This window comes from Myxine glutinosa, chromosome 6 (genome assembly GCF_964187855.1).
Source record: "Myxine glutinosa chromosome 6, kmMyxGlut1.1, whole genome shotgun sequence".
Taxonomy (NCBI): domain Eukaryota; kingdom Metazoa; phylum Chordata; class Myxini; order Myxiniformes; family Myxinidae; genus Myxine; species Myxine glutinosa.
This window is the reverse complement of record NC_136266.1, coordinates 177,239,428-177,265,072: the sequence shown is the minus strand read 5'-3', so window position 1 is coordinate 177,265,072 and position 25,645 is coordinate 177,239,428. Positions and strand designations below refer to the sequence as shown.

General features: G+C 46.3%; 1 protein-coding gene across 1 annotated transcript in view; it reads right to left on the bottom strand.

Moving 5' to 3' along the window:
* LOC137429501 (uncharacterized) overlaps window positions 1-25,645 on the bottom strand; it is a 278,822-nt gene that overhangs the window by 2,911 nt on the left and 250,266 nt on the right. The window contains exons 59-64 of the mRNA XM_078781105.1: window positions 23,696-23,864; window positions 16,512-16,646; window positions 14,945-15,048; window positions 2,872-2,964; window positions 2,506-2,611; window positions 394-531 (exon numbers count right to left, since the gene is read on the bottom strand). Of these exons, the coding sequence (XP_078637231.1) occupies window positions 394-531; window positions 2,506-2,611; window positions 2,872-2,964; window positions 14,945-15,048; window positions 16,512-16,646; window positions 23,696-23,864 (745 nt within the window). The remainder of the gene's footprint in view (window positions 1-393; window positions 532-2,505; window positions 2,612-2,871; window positions 2,965-14,944; window positions 15,049-16,511; window positions 16,647-23,695; window positions 23,865-25,645) is intronic.

Below are 25,645 nucleotides of genomic sequence, written 5' to 3'. Positions count from 1 at the left end.
GCATTTTTTTATTTTTTTCCTTTTTCAATTGGGCAAGTGGGAGAGGGAGAGATGAAAATATAAATGTGAGCAAAGTAGAGAATACAGAAGGAGAAAAACATGAAATCGTTAATTAATAAGGCCTATGCAAATGTGCTTCACACAGTCAGGACACACATGCATGACACAAACAGGTCGTCCATTGTTGAGGAAGAAATGGAGACAAACAGTTGTAGCACTAAAATTAGGGCGATATTTTAAGACAGGAATGAATTCACAAACAGTATAAACTACAGCTGGTGACAAAGTGAAAATTCCCACATGAAGTCTTACACCTGTATTCGCAGTCCTGTGTTTGAATCTACAGCCGTGATGTGAATACAAGTGCTTCTGCAACAATTCTGATTGAAATACCTGATCCAGAGTCATCTGGCTGATGGAGAAATACTGGAACGCCTCAAACTGCTGAACGTCCTCAAGACAAGCACACATGTCAGCCAAGCTCCCAGCCGTTGAAGGGACCTGGAACTCAAATTGTCCTGCGTGCTTGTCCTTCAAATTGAACATACGGGATTAAAACTGCAACATTACTGAGAACCTTTGTTTTGAAAAGATTTACGTTGCATGTGTTGTACCCGGAAACATACCACGTTCAAAACAATTAGTCATCATTTTAGTTTTATGCATCCTAACTCTGACAAGGAACAATAGTGTAGCAGCATAGCAAACCTGTTGTGCATTTTGTGATACAAGCACCAAATTTGGTACACTAGTAGACTATCATATTATGAAAAGATCTGGATATTGGGCCATCTCAGATTCAGAGATTTGATTTTTGCAAGATTTCGATTCGATTGGGATCGAAGAGAACACCTTCTTCGTCTTCTGTACAGTGAAGTTGCCAGCCCTGAATTCTCTGGCTACATCTGGGTGCTTCATTGGGAGTGCAACCGTGTCCCTCAGGTGAACAGGGACCCACCTGGCATAGTGTGTGTGGTCTAAGGCATGGAACCATGGGACCAGTTCCGTCAGGGCATCAAGGTACGTCGTGAATGAAGCCTGCCGCAGAGAACGCACGTAGACCAGTACCAACATCTCTAGTTCCAGCACAGTTGCCCAGTACTGAAAGTTGGGAATGTCTTCTCCTCTCTGGTGACACCAGTCTTCGAACTCAGGCAGGTCTTGTGCATCATCAGCATATGTCATACAGTGGCGTTCATACGCACGGTGTTGCAGGATGTGCAGTGCCGCTGCAGTGATTTGATGAGCTCTTCTTGTGCGGGTGACGTGGGCAGCTCGTAGGAAGGAGTCGGCCGTCCCTGGCGTTGCAATCTCAGCTTGCAAAATCTGCAAATCTTGCAAAAATCAAATCTCTGAATCTGAGATGGCCCAATATCCAGATCTTTTCATAATATGATAGTCTACTAGTGTGCCAAATTTGGTGCTTGTATCACAAAATGCACAATTCTTTTGAATATTTGGGCTAAGCCGCCCCACTACAACTAGTGTTACTAAACTCGAGAGTTCATGGAAGGAAATGGAAAGTTTTCATTTCCTTACAAGGAAATGGAACGGGTCTTTTAAACTCTTGCATTTCCGAGCACAATCTATATTTCCTATGAGCCACCATTTTGTCTGAATCTCAATGTTCCCCAACGACGAGAGCGTGAATGGCACATTTGATTGGTCAGATGGCGTAAAATGGCGTAATAATTTGTCCAAGTACTGCTAAACTGGAGGTTTTTGAATATGCCAACAATGAAATTTTTGTTCTACAGTGTTCAAGTATATAATTAAATTGAAATAAAATAAATTTTTTACAGGTTGTATAAAAACAAAGACCTTTGTTTGAAAGTTTACCGCCGTTGATGCAGCGTCTTTTACACCACCATATTTAACACAATAACTTAGTTCTTCATGCCTGTTCTTTGTGTCCTTTATGACGTCTCTAAAACAGTAAATTTGCTGTTTTGAATGATTTTCAATTTTATTTAACTGCCAGTCAGGCAGACACAGTAAAAAAAAAAAATCACCATCCTCCACTGTGCACATGCGTGCCCAGGATGAGATTCCGTACAATTTGCCAAATTCAGAGCTAAAGTACTGCTAAACTGCAGATTCACGCTCCGATTCATGTTCCGATACGTGTTCTACAGTGTTTAAGATATAACAGAGTGAAATTAGGTTGTTCCTCGTTCATAGACTGACAAAGCGAATCAATTGCTCCACCCCACATTTCACTTCACGTGTGGGGCAACAATGTTTTTTATCCAACCATTTCTCCTCCGTTATATGTACAACTCTCATCATCAACGGAAAAGCACCCGAGTGATGATGCAAGCAGCAGAACAAATTCTTAATTGAATCCCAATCAGTTTTGGCCCAAGCCTTTGATGAATCGGTTGGTCCTGCCAGACTTGTGCCTAAGTATGTTGGAGCAGTAATTTTGACTTTTGCCAGAAAAGTTGTCATATTTGCTTATGTAATATATATATATATGACCTCTAATTAAATCACAGAATTTACCTTTAGTAGTGTTCCAGGGCAATGTGTGCACATGAGCTTCTCCACATCCATGACGTCGCATTTTGTCTGATTTATCTTTATTTTCACACTGTAACCATCACTGAACCTGCACCACAGAACATATTCCAATGGAGGTCAATCATATGCAATCAACCCGAAAAAACGTTCACAGTGGGGTAAAACCCATAAAGTGCACAAATTGTATTTTTTCATCATGCACATACAACACATCAAAGTATGCAGTCTGTTGTAAGATGCATTAACATGGCTTTCCCATTTTTATCCTTTTTTTTAAACAAGGTCAAGGCTCATGGAATTCAAAAAGACGTTTATTTTTAAACAAGAATAGCCCAAACTCGAACCCACCTCTTCTTTATGTGCTGTAAGGTTCCCAGACATTGAAACTGTCCCTTCACCATGATTGCAAGTTTATTGCAAAGTGCCTCACACTCCTCCATGCTGAAAAAGAAAGATGCTGTGAGGATTTGAGAAATGCTCCGTAAGGAAAACAAACATTTTGTCTTGAACCAAACACAACTTTAAAGCCATTTAATGGTACAAGTTTGGATTAGTCCAAATATACATTTTATTTTATTTTATTTTTTACAAAATCTTGATTTCAACCTTGTGCTTTAATGATGATGGTACTTTATTTGAGTGGTGGTGTAACATTATCTGGATGAAAGTGCCACTGTTGGGTGCATGCGGTACAGGCTGAGTTTGAGGAGTGTGAGATGGAATTCCGTCTCTGATGAACAATCCAATAAATAAGTTTTCGAAATGTATTTAATTAGCAGTAAAAAGCCCCTCAAATATGACGGGTTTAAACAGTTTATTCGACGATGCAGTCTCGTGAGCATGCCAAAGTCTGAAGCCTCGGCCTTGTGTCAGATGTGCATATATCTTCCTTATTTATGAGACATCATACGGATGTAAATGAACACTCGTTTTACACTGCATGTGTTGCACATCACGTGCAGTGAATTTCACCTCCCTGAACCTCGTATTTATTGTTATTTTAAAAAACGCTCCTGTACACCACCCTTGAGGCTCGGTTTGCAAGCCACCGTCTACATTTCCAATAGAAGAGACACAATTACCCTTTATGGAAAATGTTTTACCAAGTTTGTTTTATCCTCAAAAATAGACCGCAGTGAACACACATTCGTGTTAAAAGATTGGCCTTTAAAACCTTCCCTTATGAAGGGGGACAGACATCTGCAGAAACACACAAACTGACATTCTGTTTTTGTATGGCACATCACATTAGGCATAAAGTAATGGCTGCCACTCACTTTGTTGTAACAACACTTTAGCCTTTATCAAGGAATGGTGTGAAAAATCACATGATGTGGAGATCATGCCAAAGCATTTCTTTTGCTGCCTTACACACCAGAGATGGTATTGAGATTTGTGGAGAGCAGAAGACAACGGACAGCAGGCCGAGAGCTGACAGGACTGGGTTCATTCCGCAACAATGACAGAATTGGTGGTGTAATGGAGCATCCGCTCGGAGTCTGGGAGTTTGGCGGTTCAAACAATGGCATATTCATACAAAAGACTTAAAAATGGGATGTGCTGCTTCCTTGTTTGACGCTCACCATTTAAAAAGTAGAAGGAGGTTGGTAGCAGGATTTGCACTCCAGCAGCTGTAAAAACACCTCATTCCGTTGCACGCAGTGGTGTGTGTCGGGATGGTGCTGAGTAGGTGTCCAAGGATGCAGCCACAGTGCTGATCCAGCGTACGCTCCCATATATATATATATATATCTATACAGTCACGTGAAAAAGTAAGTACACCCCATGTAAAGTTTTGACTTTTTCAACATATTTCAACATACAACTATTTGATCTTCATTTCAACAATATTGACAGATAAAGGTGATATAATATAACAAATATCATGAAACATTTACATTTTGTAGTCCATTGTATAATTTAAATAAACATAAATGCAAGTTTTGCATGTGGAAAAAGTAAGTACACCCTTGTCTCTAATAAGTGGTATTGCCCCCTTTGGCAGAAACAACCTCAAGTAGGCGTTGCTTATAACTGTCTACCAGTCTCTGACATCGACTGGGAGAAATTTTTGCCCACTCCTCCATGCAGAATTCTTTCAGCTGTGTGATGTTTGAGGGGTTTCTTGCATGCACAGCTCGTTTCAAACCCCCCCACAACATCTCGATGGGATTTAGATTCAGGCTTTGACTTAGCCATTCCAGAACCCTCCATTTCTTTATTTTCAGTCATTCCTTGGTGGATTTACTGGTATGTTTAGGGTCATTGTCATGTTGCAAGGTCCACCTTCGGTTGAGCTTCATCTTTCTGACAGATGGCCTCACATTATCCTCAAGCATCCTCTGGTACAATGAAGAATTCATAGTGGATTCTATGATGGTGAGCTGCCCAGGCCCTGATGCAGCAAAGCTGCCCCAAACCATAATATTTCCACCACCATGCTTTACAGTTGGTATCAGGTTCTTGTGGTCAAATGCTGTCTTTGGTTTTCGCCAAAAATGTCTTCTGGTACTGTGGCCAAATAGCTCTACCTTTGACTCATCTGTCCAGAGCACATTGTTCCAGAAGTGCTGGTCTTTGCCGAGGTGTTCATTGGCAAACTTTAGTCTTGCCCTGATGTTCTTTCTGGACAGCAAAGGTCTCCACCTGGTACACCTCCCATGTAGATCAAATCTGTGCAGCCTCTTTCTAATGGTAGACTCATGCACTTTAACATCAACAGTGGCAAGAGCTACCTGTAGGTCCCGTGATGACATTCTGGGGTTCTTAGAGACTTATTTCAGCATCTTGCGGTCTGCTCTCGGGCTGAAATTGCTGGGACGGCCTGGCCTGAACAAGTTGGCAGTTGTTTGGAATATTCTCCACTTGTAGATGATCTTCCAGACAGTAGAATGATTGATTTCAAATTGTTTAGAGATCTTTTTAAATCCCTTCCCAGACTCGTAGCATCTATAACCTTCTTTCTGAAGACCTCAGAGAGCTCTTTTGATATCGGCATGGTGACGCCAAACACTTCATCAACAAAGAGCAAACCAAACTAAATGTCTGAGGTTTAAATAAGACAGGTTCCTCCAAGATCCTCTCTGACGATGTTCTCATCATTTGCACCTGAGCTGGTGCACCTGATTCTAATTTTAGGTATTTGAAGTAGTGATAAATGTCGGGGTGTACTTACTTTTTCCACTTGCGAAATTTGCATTTATGTTTATTTAAATTATACAATGGACTACAAAATGTAAATGTTTCATAACAATTGTTATATTATATTGTGGCAGACACAAAAGCCCACTGGCGTGGTGACATCATTCCGCGCACCAAGTGGGCGGTGGCCACGCCCGAGGGGTAGGCGTGGCCTCATGATATACACCGGGCGCGCAGCCCGGAGCGCGCCAGTGTTACAGTGACCTCCTGAAATAAAGACGCTTATAAGTTACCGCTTGTCCACTTCCTCCTTGCTCGCAAGCAGCGCGCGTAACGCCGCGCTTTACTGGTGACCCCCTCGACGTTGGATCTGCCGGAGCGATCCTTCCACACGCGACGCCATTGCCATGGCCAACTTCATCAAACTTCCCGAATTTTGGGAGGCTCAGGCCGAAGTCTGGTTCGTCCAGGCCGAAGCCCAATTTCAGCTTCGGCGCCTCACCGGCGATGACACACGCTACTGCCACGTCGTCGCCTCCCTCGGGCCCGGCACGGCCGCTCGAGTTGTGTCCGTCCTTCGCCACCCACCGGACGGCCACAAGTACGAGGCACTCAAGCGGCTACTCCTAGCCACGTTCGGCCTCACGGACGACGCACGGGCCGACCGCCTCCTGGATCTCCCCGAGCTCGGTGACACACGCCCATCGGTCCGAATGGAACATATGCTGTCACTGTTGGGCGACGAAGCCCCCGGTTCTCTATTCCGGGTGCTTTTCCATCGCCAACTTCCAGCGCAGGTTCGCCTCGCGTTGGCCGGGACTGGGCTAACGGAACCCCGAGCATTGGCAGCCGAGGCGGACAAGTACTTCGCCGCTTCGGACACGCGGGCGAGAGTCGGCGTGGCCGTCACGGCCCTCGTGGCTGATGCTGCTGATGCTGCTGATGCTGCTGATCCACAGCATCAGCTTATACAGCATACGCAGCATGCTGATACGCACCTCGTGACCGCCGCCACGCCCCGCCCACCGCTGCGGCGAAAACCGCCACCGCGGGGAAACCCGCCAACTCCACCGGCCTGGCGGAGCCCGCCGCGCACCTCCAGCTCCACCACCTGGTGCTGGTTCCACGCCAAGTTCGGCCACGAAGCTCGGCAGTGTCATCCGCCATGCTCCTTCAACAAGTCGGGAAACGCCCGGGCCGGCGCTCAATAGTGGCGATGAGCGCCGGACGTTCGAGCAGCCTGCTGTTCATAACGGACACCTTCTCCGGGCGCCGTTACCTGTGCGACACGGGAGCGCAGGTGAGTGTCGTTCCCGCCGGCACGTCAGACAAGCACGCCGCGGGTGGGGGCCCCGCGCTGCTTGCCGCGAACGGGACGCCCATCCGTACGTATGGAAAACGCTGCCTCTCTCTGCGGTTCGGAGGGCAGGTTTTCCGATGGACATTCGTCACCGCCGACGTGCCCATGGCACTGCTTGGCGCGGACTTCCTGTGCGCTAATGGGCTCCTGGTCGACGTCAAGCGCAGACGTCTTGTCCAGGCCGAGACGTTCAGCTCGCTCGCTTGTGCGTTGCCCAGCTCGTCGAACAGCTCAACGAGCGGCTTGCCAAGCGGCTTGCCGAACGGTTTGGTTCCGGCCACGTTGGTCTGTACGCTTCCGGCAGCGGACGCATTCACCCGCCTCCTCGCCGGCTTCCCGGCCCTCACGCGGCCCACCTTCTCGGCGGGGGCCGTCAAGCACGGGGTGGCCCATCACATCCCCACCGTCGGGCCACCGGTCTACGCCCAGGCACGCTGCCTCGAGCCGACGAAGCTGGCGGTGGCAAAAGCGGCATTCGCTACCCTGGAGCGACTCGGCATCGTTCGGCGCTCAGAGAGCGCTTGGGCGTCGCCGCTGCACATCGTGCCGAAGCCCGGCGGGGGATGGCGACCGTGCGGGGACTATCGCCGTCTCAATGACGCCACGACTCCCGACCGCTACCCCGTCCCCCACATTCAGGACTTTTCCACCCGTTTGGCGGGCATGTCCTTCTTCTCGAAGGTGGACCTCATACGCGGCTACCATCAGGTCTCCGTCAGGCCGGAGGACGTCCCGAAGACGGCGGTCATCACGCCATTCGGACTCTTCGAGTTCCTGCGCATGCCCTTCGGTCTGAAGAATGCAGCTCAGGCGTTCCAGCGACTGATGGACAGCGTCCTGCGCGACTTGGATTTTGTCTATGTCTACCTGGACGATATCCTCGTCGCCAGCGCGTCCCACGAAGAGCACCTACGCCACCTCCACACGCTCTTCGAATGCCTGGGCCAGCATGGCCTGATTGTGAACCCCGCAAAGTGCCGGTTCGGCGCCACCATTATCGATTTTCTGGGGCACCATGTCACCAGGCACGGAGCCGTCCCCCTGCCGGCCAAGGTGGAGGCGGTGAAGGGGTTTCCGCGCCCCCGCACGATCAGAGGGCTGCAGGAGTTCCTGGGCATGGTGAACTTTTACCATCAGTTCCTGCCCCGTATCGCCCAGCTCCTGCGCCCCCTGCACGAAGCTCTCCGAGGTAAGCCGGGCAAAGGCGACGTTACCTGGACCGAGCAGATGGACACGGCGTTCACGGGCGCGAAGCTCGCCTTGGCTAACGCCACCATGCTCGCGCACCCGGCGCCCGATGCACTGATCGCCCTCACCAACGATGCCTCGGACTACGCGGTGGGCGCGGTGCACGAGCAATGGGTGCGTGGAGCTTGGCAACCGCTGGCGTTCTTTAGCCGGCAGCTTCGCCCGCCCGAACGCCGTTACAGTACCTTCGACCATGAGTTGCTCGGGCTTCACTTGGCGGTCAGGCACTTCCGCCATCTGCTCGAGGGCCGTGCGTTCACTGCCTTCGTCGACCACAAGCCGCTGATCTTCGCGATGGGCAAGGTCACCGAGCCGTGGTCGGCCCGGCAGCAGCGTCACCTCTCGGCCGTGTCCGAGTACACGACGGACATCCAGCACGTCGCGGGGAAGGACAACCCGGTGGCGGATTGCCTTTCCTGGGCCGTCGCCCACGCAGTCCACCTCGGCATCGACTATGCCCGGATGGCAGCGGACCAGGCCGCTGACCCCGACGTCCAGGCCTTGCGGACCGCCGTCACGGGCCTCCGCGTCACCGAGGTGCCGTTCGACGGCGCGGGCGCGGCCCTCTTGTGCGACGTCTCCCTCGGGCGTCCTCGCCCCATCGTGCCCGCGGGCTGGCAGCGCCAGGTGTTTGACGCCATCCACGGCCTGTCCCACCCGGGCGCGAGGGCCTCCCAAAGGCTGATCGCTGACAAGTTCGTCTGGCATGGCCTCTGGAAGGCCGTCCGCAGCTGAGCCAGGACGTGCCTCGCGTGCCAGCGCGCCAAGGTGCACCGGCACACCCAGGCCCCGTTGGCCCCGTTCACGGTGCCGGAACGCCGGTTTGACCACGTCCACGTGGACCTGGTGGGACCTCTGCCCCCCCCGCGGGGTTTCACCTACGTCCTCACCATGGTGGACCGCACCACCCGGTGGCCGGAGGCCGTGCCCTTGGCATCGACAACGGCGGCCGATGTCGCGCAGGCTTTCATCGCCACCTGGGTCGCCCGGTTCGGCGCCCCCTCAGACATCTCGTCCGACCGCGGCCCCCAGTTCACCTCGGAGCTCTGGGGGGCGGTCGCGCAGGGGCTCGGGGTCTGGCTGCACCGAACCACGGCCTACCACCCCCAGGCTAACGGCCTGTGTGAGCGATTTCACCGCTGATTGAAGGCCGCGCTCCGGGCCACCCTCCGCGACGGCGGCTGGGTCGACAGGCTCCCCTGGGTCTTGCTGGGCCTCCGGACGGCGCCCAAGGAGGACCTGCGTGCATCCGCGGCGGAGTTGGTCTTCGGGCAACCGCTGCGGGTGCCGGATGAGTTCCTCCCCGACTCCACGGCACCATGGTCCGCGGCACAGCAGCGCTCCGCTCTGCAAGAGACCGCCCAGAGGTTTGCCCCGGTGCCAACGGCATGCCACGGGCACCCACCGACGCACGTCGCCCCGGAGCTTCGCACGCGGAGTACGTCTTCGTCCGCCACGATGCCCACCGGACACCACTGCGGCCCCCGTACGATGGGCCTTTCCGCGTGCTGGAGACCGGGGTGAAGCACTTCACCCTGGACATCGGCGGTACTCCTGACCGCGTTTCGGTAGACCGCCTCAAGCCGGCCCACCTCGACGTGGACCATCCACCGCCAGTGGCCCGACCCCCACGTCGGGGCCGCCCCCCTGCGGGCGGACCCCCGGCACCGCCCAGCCCCGCCGCCACGCCGCCCCCCGGTCCTGCACCCATCCCAGGGGCAGCCAGGGGCATCCCACCTGGCATCCCTGCACCCCGGACGCCGCCGATCGCCAGGGGGCGCTTCGGCCGGGTCATTCGTCTGCCCCGCAAACTGGGCCTCCAGGTGCGCGGGAATTCTGGGGGGGCGCGTGTGGCGGACACAAAAGCCCACTGGCGTGGTGACATCATTCCGCGCACCAAGTGGGCGGTGGCCACGCCCGAGGGGTAGGCGTGGCCTCATGATATACACCGGGCGCGCAGCCCGGAGCGCGCCAGTGTTACAGTGAGCTCCTGAAATAAAGACGCTTATAACAGTTATAAGTTACCGCTTGTCCGCTTCCTCCTTGCTCGCAAGCAGCGCGCGTAACGCCGCGCTTGAATATCACCTTTATCTATCAATATTGGTGAAATGAAGATCAAATAGCTTTATGTTGAAATATGTTGAAAAAGTCAAAACTTTACATGGGGTGTACTTACTTTTTCACGTGACTGTATAAGATGGAGCGTCATTGACGTCAGGAAGCTTTGGCGTCAGGAAGGGCATCCGGCCATAAAATATTACCTCAAACAGGGAACCATGATTGTCATGGGGTCCGAAAAGCTAACCCCTGCTCTAGCGGGGCAAAAATGGCCTTAAAACGATCATTCATTCATATTATTTCATTCATTCATTCATGAAACACCGACTATCAACAATATTTTGACAGCCATTGCTTAGGTTTGATGGGCTCAATGGCCTCCTCTTGCATTGAAGTTTCTTGTAAGGAAACCCATATTATATTAACTAGCGGTGCCGACACATCACTTTACTGATGGGTGTATTCAAAAGATAGCGTGTTGTACTTGACAGTCATATTGAATGACCATCTATGAGTCTCATTGAGGATGGAAAATGAAGTGAAACAAACGAAAAAAGTATCTTTTTTAACATGGAGTTGTTGTTGCTGTTGTTGTTGTTCCTGTTGCTGCTGCTGTTATCGTGACTGCGGTTGTTATTTGTGTGCTCCTTCTGTGTCTATCACACTTTATTCTAATGGCTTCCCGCTGTCCAACAATATTGGAATCATTATATCAAAGCTCAGGGTCTTGCTTCTTCTTCCTCCATCCAGAAAAGCCGGGCTTTTAAACAGACATTGATTTTGTTTTAAGTAAATCGATTATTAGCTTTCCAATGGTTCTCTTTTCATCATTTTACAAAAGCAATAACAAGAAGGTCTGGAGGTTATGCAGCTTCCCCTTCTTCGCGTGTGACACACACACACACGCACACACACACACACACACACACACACACACACACACATTGAGGAAGCCATATTTCACAAACTGGAGTAAATGAAGAACTACTCTGCAAGAAAGTGAAGTAAAACTGAGAACAGAGGATATTTTAAAAAGGGAATCGGTGGATTATTTGGGGCTAAATGTCCAATAAGAATAATATCTGAGATGAGTGAAGAGACAGGTAGCATAATGAACAACACTGTCAAACACACGTGGATAACCATGCTATCCATGCTATCCTGCCATAACTTTACGAGACGTTACCTTTTTGAGATCCACATAGATACGGATAACACCACTAATCCATATAGATATTCCCATACTTATTGAACCATTTATTTCAAACATCGTCTTTGTGCGTCACCTCTGCATCATTGTGACGAGTTCAGGGTGTTTGTTAATTTTACATTTATAGAGTGGACTCGAGTTAAAATGAAATTTTTGATTTTTTTTTTTTTAGAAAACAGCACAAGAAACTAGAACAGTGTATACCTCCACCAGGTTGAGCAATTTATGTTTTGTATCTCACTGATAGGCCGGATCTGGATTCGGACCTTCACAAAAATTGAATCGGCTTGTTCTTGTCACATAACCAACTCATCCACCAAGTTTTGTCATAGTCCGTCCACAACGTTTTGAAGTATAATGCTATGCAGTATATCATTTTGGCACCATCTCTCAATGGTGAAGAATCACTAAAATGAAAAAAAATTTCTCATATCCAGATCCGGATCCAGATCGTCACCAAAATCGAATCAATTCGTCCTTGACACACAACCAACCTGTCCAAGTTTCATCCGAATCCATCCCTAACTTTTCGAATTATCCTGCTCAGAGACAGACAGCCAAACAAACAAGAAAGACGTAATGCGGAGCAGGATACTTGCAAAATCCACCCCCCCCCCCCCCACTGAAAAAAAAAGTTGTCATGGATACATCAAATTGTCCATTGCATTAAGATTAAAATTGACGATCTTAGTCAAAGCTCAGGTCAATCGGATTAAAATTATCGATTTTTCAGATGAAAATTGATGATTTTAGAATTTTGACCTCGAGTTGACCTTTGACCTTTTGACTTCAAAAAATGTTGGTTTCCCAATTCACTGAGGCACTGTGCGATTGCTGTCCAATTTTCAAGTCCATCAGGTGAAAAACGATTTTAGAAATTGGACCTCAAGATGACCTTTGACCTCAATAAATGGGCTTCTCCGTTGTAACTACCTCGACAACTTGGTAAAGTTTCATGAAGATTGGTTTAAAATTGTGACCTATAGGCGATTGATATACAGACAAGCAGACAGACAGACAGAATAACGCACAAGACCAACTGATATACTTGAAAAATCTTCGATTTTGCAAGTAACAAACAGACAAACAGGAGTGAAAACATTATGAAAAAAAAATTCTCATATCCAGATCCGGATCCAGATCGTCACCAAAATCGAATCAATTCGTCCTTGACACACAACCAACCTGTCCAAGTTTCATCCGAATCCATCCCTAACTTTTCGAATTATCCTGCTCAGAGACAGACAGCCAAACAAACAAGAAAGACGTAATGCGGAGCACGATACTTGCAAAATCCACCCCCCCCCCCCCACTGAAAAAAAAAGTTGTCATGGATACATCAAATTGTCCATTGCATTAAGATTAAAATTGACGATCTTAGTCAAAGCTCAGGTCAATCGGATTAAAATTATCGATTTTTCAGATGAAAATTGATGATTTTAGAATTTTGACCTCGAGTTGACCTTTGACCTTTTGACTTCAAAAAATGTTGGTTTCCCAATTCACTGAGGCACTGTGCGATTGCTGTCCAATTTTCAAGTCCATCAGGTGAAAAACTATTTTAGAAATTGGACCTCAAGATGACCTTTGACCTCAATAAATGGGCTTCTCCGTTGTAACTACCTCGACAACTTGGTAAAGTTTCATGAAGATTGGTTTAAAATTGTGACCTCTAGGCGATTGATATACAGACAAGCAGACAGACAGACAGAATAACGCACAAGACCAACTGATATACTTGAAAAATCTTCGATTTTGCAAGTAACAAACAGACAAACAGGAGTGAAAACATTATGAAAAAAAAATTCTCATATCCAGATCCGGATCCAGATCGTCACCAAAATCGAATCAATTCGTCCTTGACACACAACCAACCTGTCCAAGTTTCATCCGAATCCATCCCTAACTTTTCGAATTATCCTGCTCAGAGACAGACAGCCAAACAAACAAGAAAGACGTAATGCGGAGCACGATACTTGCAAAATCCACCCCCCCCCCCCCCACTGAAAAAAAAAGTTGTCATGGATACATCAAATTGTCCATTGCATTAAGATTAAAATTGACGATCTTAGTCAAAGCTCAGGTCAATCGGATTAAAATTATCGATTTTTCAGATGAAAATTGATGATTTTAGAATTTTGACCTCGAGTTGACCTTTGACCTTTTGACTTCAAAAAATGTTGGTTTCCCAATTCACTGAGGCACTGTGCGATTGCTGTCCAATTTTCAAGTCCATCAGGTGAAAAACGATTTTAGAAATTGGACCTCAAGATGACCTTTGACCTCAATAAATGGGCTTCTCCGTTGTAACTACGTCGACAACTTGGTAAAGTTTCATGAAGATTGGTTTAAAATTGTGACCTATAGGCGATTGATATACAGACAAGCAGACAGACAGACAGAATAACGCACAAGACCAACTGATATACTTGAAAAATCTTCGATTTTGCAAGTAACAAACAGACAAACAGGAGTGAAAACATTATGAAAAAAAAATTCTCATATCCAGATCCGGATCCAGATCGTCACCAAAATCGAATCAATTCGTCCTTGACACACAACCAACCTGTCCAAGTTTCATCCGAATCCATCCCTAACTTTTCGAATTATCCTGCTCAGAGACAGACAGCCAAGCAAACAAGAAAGACGTAATGCGGAGCACGATACTTGCAAAATCCACCCCCCCACTGAAAAAAAAAGTTGTCATGGATGCATCAAATTGTCCATTGCATTAAGATTAAAATTGACGATCTTAGTCAAAGCTCAGGTCAATCGGATTAAAATTATCGATTTTTCAGATGAAAATTGATGATTTTAGAATTTTGACCTTGAGTTGACCTTTGACCTTTTGACTTCAAAAAATGTTGGTTTCCCAATTCACTGAGGCACTGTGCGATTGCTGTCCAATTTTCAAGTCCATCAGGTGAAAAACGATTTTAGAAATTGGACCTCAAGATGACCTTTGACCTCAATAAATGGGCTTCTCCGTTGTAACTACCTCGACAACTTGGTAAAGTTTCATGAAGATTGGTCTAAAATTGTGACCTCTAGGCGATTGATATACAGACAAGCAGACAGACAGAGACAGGATAACGCACAAGACCAACTGATATACTTGAAAAATCTTCGATTTTGCAAGTAACAAACAGACAGACAGGAGTGAAAACATAACCTACGTCCACCATCAGTGGCAGACGTAATGAATGCGTGAGGACGGAATCGGGTATTTTCTTTGCAATTGGTTTTTTCAAGATTTCTCTTGAGGTCCATTTTTGCTTTATTGAAAGTTTACTATATTTCAGTTTGTCAGTGAACGTACCACGCCCACAACGTGTGAACATTTATTAAAATAAGAGTTGCGACGACACGACCGAATGACGGCACGTAAACCATGCCAAACTCACCTATGTGACGTGAGCACCACAGCACCGCCTCGAGCCACCTCCTGGCTTATCGTTTGCCACAACAACCTCTTGGATTTTGGGTCCATGCCAGAACTGGGTTCATCCTGCACACGTGGGAAACATTACTGTACCAAGTACCATCAATCGTTTACTTCCACCATTATTCGATACAAGTTCCCTTACGAGGAACTTCAATGCAGGAGGAGGAAATTAGGCCCATAACGCCTGCGCAATATTGTTGTTTATCCGTCATATATCCTTTTAAATGCTGATCTTCAATCAAGGAAGCAGCACAAACCTTTATAAAACAAGACCGATAGTCTAACAACGGCGTAGCCGGGCTTGGATCTGTTGAGTGGAGGATCTGCTGTCCCCTGTCATGCGACATACACGTTTGTGAGCGACATACATACATACACCAGACGGACAAACACTGGTCCAGATGGCATTGCCCTACCGGCTACGCTGTACAAATATGGCTGCCGAACCACGTGACCGATGACATCATCAATTTTTTTTCTCTCGACCAATTTATCCCAAGATCATGCAAAATAATTTCATACTGATCGGATCAAGCGTTCTACTTGTCGATTTATGACGTCATAATGAAGGAACCTATGACATCATCATTGACATATGTTATTCCCCATGGGGAGTACTTTACAATGAGCCATGTTTCAATTTTTTCAATGGAGCGGCTTCAGAAATATAGAGGTGCAAAGTTTTTCGGTTTTTTCCAAGATAGCACCTGTACCACGTGACCTGTGATGTCATAATTATCAATAAAAATTATGCAATAGGAGGCGGTGCTATGGTGAAAAGTTGTGTCAATCGGACCAACGGTTGCAGAGAAAACGAATTTCAAGGGAATAAACCCGCAAAATGCCAGAGGAAGGGACATACATCATACGTAATACGTACATACATAATACATACATACATACACACATACGCCGGACGGACAGACAAACACTGTTCCATTTGGTATTACCCTACAGGTACAACTCGGTTCCTCCTCTCGGAGGAACTACCTACCTCCGAGACTCAGAGTGGATACTCTAAACTTATGCTGGTGAGTGTGGTAATAAAATTAAAAGTTTCTTATTATTACCATCAAAATGTCCACCACGAGAAAATCCATCAATCATCATTTATGTTATGATGAAAAGGCTTCATCACCATCTCAAGAACTTCTTTGAATCAGAAGTGTGGTGCAGTCATTGCTGTTGCGATTTAAACACTTATCTTATGATGCTCGGATCCCAGTTTCAAATCCCATCTAAAATACTCTGCGGATTTGTAAATTATCTACTAATGTCCTTGTGATTTGAGTGTTACACTGATGTCTTTGTTCTATCCTTTCGGATGTTGTGCGTCAAACAAGTAAACAGCAACAACCATTATAAAAGTACAATTCGGCCGGGGTTTGCACCACCAACCACCCAGACTCGGGAGCGGACACTCTAACCATCACACCACCGAGTCCGGTATATGAAGCGCCATGCAGGCTCTTTTATAAACGTTATTGGTGTTGGCGCACAGCAGCAACAATACATGAAAGCCTCACGAGAAGCAGAAGCTGTGGTTGTCCAAGCAAGGCGAGCGCGGTCGAAAGCTTGCGTTTTGTGCCTCCGCTGTAATGTCCAACACGCTTGGTGCCATGCTGGCTCAGCCAAAGCCGCTCCATCAGGTTCGTGGCCACCTGCGAGAATCACGCGGTGTGAGCTATTAAAATCATATAAATGACGAATCCGGTAGGATTCATCGACCAAACTTTCGTTCTACTCAAATGCCTTTCCATACAGTGTTATTATGTTTAGGCAAACCTAAGTACAATCTCACAGTTGTTTTCATTTTCTCAATTCAGGCAAAATGTTCAGTGAATAGAATTGACACTCCAGAGGTCTGATTGCTGCCTTCCGAAAGGGTGGAAATGCCAATGGTTCGGTGGATGTGCGGAGTATCGTTGAGAGAGAGGAAGACAAATGATGAATTGCGAAAGATGATGGGAATAGAGCCTGTGATTGATGCTGTGAAGAGGAACAGGTTGAGATGGTTTGGTCATGTGTTGAGGAAGGATGAAAGTGACTGGTTGAGAAGAGTGATGGAAATGAATGTAGAAGGAAGTAGAGGACGGGGAAGACCGAGAAAGACTTGGCTAAAGATGGTGGAAGAAGAAATGCGGGCAAGGGGGTTAACAAGAGGAGATGCAGAAAATAGGACAAAATGGAGAAGATTGTCATGGGGACTGCAAGGCTAACCCCCGCTCTAGCAGGGAAAATGGCCTTAAAATGCCTGTTGTTGTTCATTGTTGTCGACAGTTATGGAGATATTCCCTTACATTCATATCCTGTGCATGTCTAATGAGCTTTCTCAAGGAATCTACAAATCAATGACCAATTACCTCCACGTTTAAAAAAAAAAAATCGAAGAAAAAACTGGGGGGGGGGGGGGGGGGGCTGTTGTAACCCGCTTCGTCTGTTTGTCTGTCTGTCCGTCACACGAGGTCCTCCTAAATAAATGGTAGTGCAGAAATTCACCAAACCTGGTAGTTATGATCAGCATATGGCAAGAATGTACAAGAGCAGTATCAATTTTGGCACCGCCCACTAGGCCGGGATCAAAAACTGAAAAATGCAATTACGGGCACATTTATAAACATTTTTTAAATGGAACTTTGTATATTCAATCAACATTGGGAGACGAATGAAGGTAACGATTTTTCTTGGGATTTCACCCTGGGTTCATGCCCCAGGGGGTGGGGACTTTGGGTCACAGGGTTCAAAACAGTGGAAAAAAATTTTAACGCAAAATTTGATATTGGGTCATTCCTGCTGGAACTTTTTGCCATCTTTCAACTTGCTTTAGGTAGGAAGCGTGAGGATTTGCAATGGTGGGCCATCGACTTCACTCTAGTTATAAATGACATTGGGAAACTCACAAACCATTTACAGTCACGTGAAAAAGTAAGTACACCCCATGTAAAGTTTTGACTTTTTCAACATATTTCAACATACAGCTATTTGATCTTCATTTCAACAATATTGATAGATAAAGGTGATATAATATAACAAATATCATGAAACATTTACATTTTGTAGTCCATTGTATAATTTAAATAAACATAAATGCAAATTTCACATGTGGAAAAAGTAAGTACACCGCTACATTTATCACTATTTCAAATACCTAAAATTAGAATAAGGTGCACCAGCTCAGGTGAAAATGAGGAGAACATCGTTAGAGAGGATCTTGGAGGAACCTGTCATATTTAAACCTCAGACGTTTAGTTTGGTTTGCTCTTTGTTGTAGAAGTGGGTGGCGTCACCATGCATAGATCAAAAGAGCTCTCTGAGGCCTTCAGAAAGGAGGTTATAGATGCCTACGAGTCTGGGAAGGGATTTAAAAAGATCTCCAAACAATTTGAAATCAATCATTCCACTGTCCAGAAGATCATCTACAAGTAGAGAAGATTCCAAACAACTGCCAACTTGTTCAGGCGAGGCCGCCCCAGCAAGTTCAGCCCAAGAGCAGACCGCAAGATGCTGAAAGAAGTCTCTAAGAACCCCAGAATGTCATCACGGGACCTACATGTACGTCTTGCCACTGTTGATGTCAAAGTGCACGAATCTACCATTAGAAAGAGGCTGCAAAAAATTTGATCTACATGGGAGGTGTGCCAGGAGGAAACCTTTGCTGTCCAGAAAGAACATCAGGGCAAGACTAAAGTTTGCCAATGAACAGCTAGGCAAAGGCCAGCACTTCTAGTAAGGTCGATATATGGAAAATACCCCCTCAACCCCCGAAAAAATTGCTACAAAAGGTTTCTCAACTGATTCTGGTAGGGTTTAGTGTACTTTATAACATACTAAAAGTTTACCAAAGGAGGACCCCCGGAAAAGTGTTTTTTTCAAGATGGCGTCCAAGATGGCTGCCGAAACCTCTTAATGATCATAACTATGTAACTATCAACTCAAATTTGATGATCTTGGTGTCTATCCCTAGGTTTTTGGGGGCAAGGAACACATTAAGACCATTAAAAATGAAAGTGGGCCATTATCTAACAGGTTGAGGGGGCATTTTCCATATATTGACCTGAAGAATGTGTCGAATTGGATCTAACTGAATAACTAATTCTCATCTTTCTCTTTTTCAGACATGATTCAACAATGAGTGCAAGCACAGCCAGTCAAGCTTTTTGTCCAATCTGCAAGGAGGAGATCGAGGATTCCAGTGATAACTGGGTTGCAATTCAGTGGAAGGGGGTGAAGGGAATAAATGAAGCCAGTGTAAAGCGGAAGGACGATCTTGTAGTTGAAGCCAGTACTAAACTGCATAAAAGCTGTCGTCAACAGTACATAAATGATAAAAACATTAAAAGCCATGTTGCAAAGAAAAGTAGTGGTTCTGTGCCACCAAAGAGAACCACAAGACAATCAAGTGGAGGTTTTGACAGTGAAAAGGATTGCGTATTCTGTGGATGTACAATTGATTTGGACAAGGGACACTTTAGCTGGGTACGGACTGACAAATTTGTGGAGACAATTGTGGAGGTCTGTGAATCCCGTTCAGATGATTGGGGACATACTGTAAAGGGTCGGATTGAATACTATTTACGAGATTTACATGCAGCAGACGGACTTTATCATCATTCGTGTAGTGGAAATTTCCGGTCCTTCAAGTCTGTGCCTTTAGAGTTCCAGAAAGCCCCCGAAGCCAAGCGCAGAAAGTGTGGTCATCCTAAAGATGAAGATAAGTATGAAGCATTTCAGAAAATGTGTGCTTACCTAGAACTGAACAGTGAGGAACAACTAACTGTTACATCTTTGAGCCTCATAATGAAAGGGTATCTTTGTAATCCTGATTCGGAACCGTATGACAATTACAGTTTGAAAAAGCGTCTTAAAGAACGCTTTAAGGACTCAATTTTTTTTGGTGAAAGAGAAGGCTTGGACGATATTGTTACGATGAGAGAACAAACGTCGCAGATTCTGAGATCATACTACAAGCAAACGTGTCAGGAAGGCGATGAAGAGTCCCAAAAATGCGCTATTATTGAAACTGCTGCTAGGTTAATCAGAAGTGATATAAAATCTCAGGTTTCTACCGTGACGAATCAGTATCCAAGTAGTGATGATTTAAAACTTGATTCAGCCCTATCGTTCATTCCGACTAGTCTGCGGACAGCACTGGAAACATTGTTCGTTGGGAAAGACACAAGACGCAAGGTTGCGGCAGTTGGTCATGCCATAATTCAGGCAGTTCGCCCACGAGCTGTCATTGCCCACGAGCTGTCATAGTAGTGATCTTGTCATCGAACAAACGTTGATGAGGTCTCTGAAGAGCACTGGTGGTCTAACTCGCGGCAGTGGGATGACCGAGGACATGCGAAACCTTTGGACCTTATCTACACCTGTAACATCCGAGTGCAACATTGCGATGCAGGATTTCACAAACCTAACCTATACTACAAGTCCGCAACACAAAGACTCAACTGAGGCGCGCATCAAAAGAGATGCATCTGATCTCGAGAAAATTCGGATAAAGCTTGCAGCCTGCTCACCCTTCACATCTGATCCTACTCTGAGAAACATTGTCAACGGGATAGTGGCTGGGCCAGATGTGAATGTACATGACTTTGAATCGGTTGGAAACAAGATCATTGAAGATATAATCGGAAAGTCGGCATTTACTTACAAATTCAAGCGGAAAGACAGAGCCAAAACCCTTGGGAATATCTCTGCTGTGAAGATTGCTCCTGATCGTACCATTGATCCTGCCCTTCTGTTCCAGCGTTTCCTTCTGGTGTCAAGGTCAGGAGATCTTTCCCTTGAAGAGGTTTTGACGTATGAACTAAGCCCCTACCCTCCAGCCCTCTTTGAGACCAGGAACATTCTTCGAAAAGCAGACAAACCTCAGCTTGCTCAGGCAATTCGAGACCATGCTGCGGACTTATCAAGTGAGGCTGTGATGAACTCTATTCCCAAAACAGATTGTTACGTGCTTGATGGTGGCTCTTTGCTCCATCGTTTACCGTGGAACAAAGGCGACTCATATAATGCAATAGCTGAGTCTTATGCAGACTTCACTGTGAGACATTATGGACAAGCGACAGTGGTGTTCGATGGCTATGGTGAAGGTCCCTCCATAAAAGACAACACACATCAGAGACGAGGAAAAAACCTGCACCCTATTGTTAGTTTCACTGCAGAAACAGAGTTTGCAGGCAAAAAGGACGACTTTTTGTCTCGTGACAAAAACAAGGCAGACATGATTGCTCTCATCAGCACAGCACTAACTAAAAGGGGATGCCATGTCATTCAGTCACCAGGGGATGCAGACGTTGATATTGTTAAGGCAACTGTTGAACGATCCCGTCATTGCACCACAACGTTGGTCGGTGAGGATACAGATTTGCTGATCTTGCTCCTTCATTACTCCAGAACAGACAATGAGATCATCTACTTCCGTTCTGATGCAAACAAGCAGTCAAAATAACACAGAGTGTATAACATTAACCTGTTGAAAGAAACTTTAGGAGACGATGTGTGCAATGAGTTGCTCTTTGTACATGCCGACTCAGGATGTGATTCTACTTCAAGGATTTTCGGCATCGGAAAAAAGTCAGCCTTCCGGAAATTAGTGAAATATGATCCTGTCATGAAGTCCTGTGCTAGTGCATTCATCCTTCAAAACAAATCTCAAGAGGACATATCAGATCTTGGCAAAGACCTGATGGTTGATCTCTTTGGTGGCAAGTCTAATGATACGCTATCATCACTGCGCCATATCATTTTCACCAAAAAAGTGGCAACTGCTCAAGCATTTGTCACTTCTGAACGGCTCCCCCCAACATCACCTGCAACAATATTCCATAGCCAACGTGTGTACTTTCAAATTATGGTATGGATGGGGATGGCAAATGAAATGAACCCAACTGAATGGGGATGGAAACAGGAAAATGATCAGTTAATTCCAATTATGACCCAAAACAATGCTGCGCCTGACGAACTCTTGAAAATTATCCATTGCAACTGTTTGGGGGGATGCAAATCCTCTCGATGCAGCTGCAGACGCTATGGACTCCGCTGCACTGCTGCATGTGGCCCTTGCCAAACTGAAAACTGTGACAATCCAAACAACACTCAAGAGGTCGATACTGAGGAGGAGGATGACACTCAAAACTGAACGCTCTGAAACTTATTCTATGGACAAAGGTGTTTGTGCATTAGGTGACAGCTGAAGGTCATGAGTTCAATTTCATAATGATTCAACAGCTCAGTAATATCCAAAGTTGTCTTAATGTGTTCCTTGCCCCCAAAAACCTGGGGATAGACATCAAGATCATTAAATTTGAGTCAATAGTTATGGACTTGCGGTCATTTGGAGGTGTTGGCGGCCATTATTGACGCCATATTGGATTTTTGTGTTACATATAATGGCCCACTTTCATTTTTAATGGTCTTAATGTGTTCCTTGCCCCCAAAAACCTAGGGATAGACACCAAGATCATCAAATTTGAGTTGATAGTTACATAGTTATGATCATTAAGAGGTTTTGGCGGCCATCTTGGACGCCATCTTGAAAAAAACACTTTTCCGGGGGTCCTACTTTGGTAAACTTTTAGTATGTTGTAACGTACGCTAAACCCTACCAGAATCAGTTGAGAAACCTTTTGTAGCAATTTTTGGGGGGTTAAACTGTATTTTGACCTGACTATTCTGGAACAATGTGCTCTGGACAGATAAGTCAAAGGTGGAGCTATTTGGCCACAGTACCAGAAGACATGTTTGGCGAAAACCAAAGACAGCATTTGACCACAAGAACCTGATACCAACTCTAAAGCATGGTGGTGGAAATATTATGGTTTGGGGCAGCTGTGCTGCATCAGGGCCTGGGCAGCTCACCATCATAGAATCCACTATGAATTCTTCATTGTACCAGAGGGTGCTTGAGGATAATGTGAGGCCATCTGTCGGAAAGTTGAAGCTCAACCGAAGGTGGACCTTGCAACATGACAATGATCCTAAACATACCAGTAGATCCACCAAGGAATGACTGAAAAGAAAGAAATGGAGGGTTCTGGAATGGCCAAGTCAAAGCCCGGATCTAAATCCCATCGAGATGTTGTGGGGGGATCTGAAACGAGCTGTGCATGCAAGAAACCCCTCAAACATCGCACAGCTGAAAGAATTCTGCATGGAGGAGTGGGCAAAAATTTCTCCCAGTCGATGTCATTGACTGGTAGACAGTTATAAGAAACGCCTACTTGAGGTTGTTTCTGTGAAAGGGGGCAATACCACCTATTGCCTGGGGGGGCTGTTGTACACCCGAGATAAGTACACCCTAGAGCCAAGGGTGTACTTACTTTTTCCACATGCGAAATTTGCATTTATGCTTATTTAAATTACACAATGGACTCCCAAAGGTAAATGTTTCATGATATTTGTTATGTTATATCACCTTTGTCTATAAATATTGTTGAAATGAAGATCAAATAGCTGTATGTTGAAATATGTTGAAAAAGTCAAAACTTTACCTGGGGTGTACTTACTTTTTCACGTGAGTGTATATATCAAGTAACTAACAATAAGCCGACCTCGTCAAAGAAAATGTAAAAAATACCTATAAATGGACTTTCTGAACTCATTGGCATGAAACTCAAAACACAATCATTCATAGATGTGGTGGTTGTTCAAATAGTGAATTACTGCGATTGTTTCCTCATGGTAGGTTCAATGATACACAAACCTCATCAATATATCGGGATGGGATGCCTCGCAGACGTGCATAACAGCACAAGTGTTCCAATCCAGACACCATGGGGTCCAACGCGTCAAATTGCGGGCAGTACCCGATCTCCACACCACACTTCTGGGCTTCCTCCAATCCCAGTAGAGTACTATATGTGAGATCACATCTTGAACAAATTAGAACATCAAATGATTCATAAAATCAAAATTCCCATAATAATAATAATAATAATGCATTTATTTTATATAGCGCTTTTCAGGAAGCCCAAAGACGCTTTGACAGAGTGCAAAACATAACGCATAGCAAAACATAAAGACAATTGCAAAAAAAGAAGAATCAATAGGGAAATATTCAAAGCACAAAGGAGGGAGAAGGAGAGGAGATAGTCAGGGGTTAGATGCTGTGGGTTAAATGTTGAATGCAGTGTTGAACAGGTGGGTCTTGAGTGATGTTTTGAATGTGGTGAGTGAGGAGGAGTCTCTGATGGTGTGAGGTAGCGAGTTCCAGAGGGTGGGAGCAGCGATGGAGAAGGCCCTGTCCCCCCAGGATCTAAATTTGGTCCGGATGGGGGGGGTCAGGAGGTTGGTACCAGCAGAGCGGAGGTTGCGGGTGGGAGTGTGTCTGGAGAGGAGGTCAGCCAGGTAGGATGGGGCCAGGTTATGGAGGGCTTTGTAGGTCAAGAGGAGGATTTTGTACTGGATTCTCTGGGAGATGGGGAGCCAGTGAAGCTTGTAAAGGACGGGGGTGATGTGGTCACGGGTCCGGGAATGGGTGAGTAGACGGGCAGCGGAGTTCTGAATGTATTGGAGTTTATTGGTGATTGTTGAGGGTGAACCATAAAGGAGGCTATTGCAGTAGTCCAGACGGGAAGTGATGAAGGCGTGGATGAGGGTTTCTGCAGCCACAGAGGAGAGGGATGGACGGAGACGGGCGATGTTTTTCAGGTGGAAGAAGGCTGTCTTTGTGATCTGTTTAGTGTATTTGTCGAAGGAGAGGGTTTGGTCAAAGATGATGCCAAGATTCCGGATGTGAGGGGAGGTGGACACTGGGAAACCGTCGATGTTGAGGGCAAAGTTATGGGTGGACTTGGTGAGCGTTTTTGGGCCAATGATGATTATTTCAGATTTATCACAGTTAAGTTTGAGGAAGTTGATTTGAAGCCAGGATTTTATTTCAGTGATGCAGTTTGTCAGGATAGAGTGGGTGGCGGTGGAGATGGACTTGGTGGAGATGAAAAGCTGGATGTCATCGGCGAAGCAGTGGAATTGGAGACCATGACGGCGGATTAAGTGACCGAGGGGGGACAGGTAAAGGATAAAGAGGAGGGGGCCAAGAACTGAACCTTGGGGGACACCTTGGGGGAGGGGAGCAGTGGGGGATTTGCAGTTATTGATGGAGATGAACTGACGTCTGTCAGAGAGGTATGATTTAATCCAAGAGAGGGCAGTGCCGGTAATGTTAAAGGTGGTTTCAAGTCGGGTGAGGAGGATGGTGTGATCGATGGTGTCAAAGGCAGCGCTGAGGTCGAGGAGGATGAGAATGTTGAGGTTGCCAGCATCAGAGGAGAGGAGAAGGTCGTTGGTGATTTTGAGGAGAGCAGTTTCAGTACTGTGGTTGGACCGGAATCCGGATTGGAATGTTTCATACAGGTTATTGGCAGAGAGGTGATGCTTGAGTTGAGTGGCTACAGCGCGTTCCAAAACCTTTGACAGAAAGGGTAGGTTGGAGATGGGTCTGAAGTTATTTAGGGTGTCAGGGTTTAGTCCAGGTTTTTTCAGAATGGGGGTAACAGCAGCAATTTTGAGGGATGGTGGGACGATGCCTGTAGACAGGGAGGAGTTTATTGTTGCAATGATAAGTGGAGAAAGAGCAGGAAGGGAGGCCTTGATAAAGCTGGAGGGGATGGGGTCAAGAGTGCAGGTGGCAGTTTTCATTCCGATGAGGAGT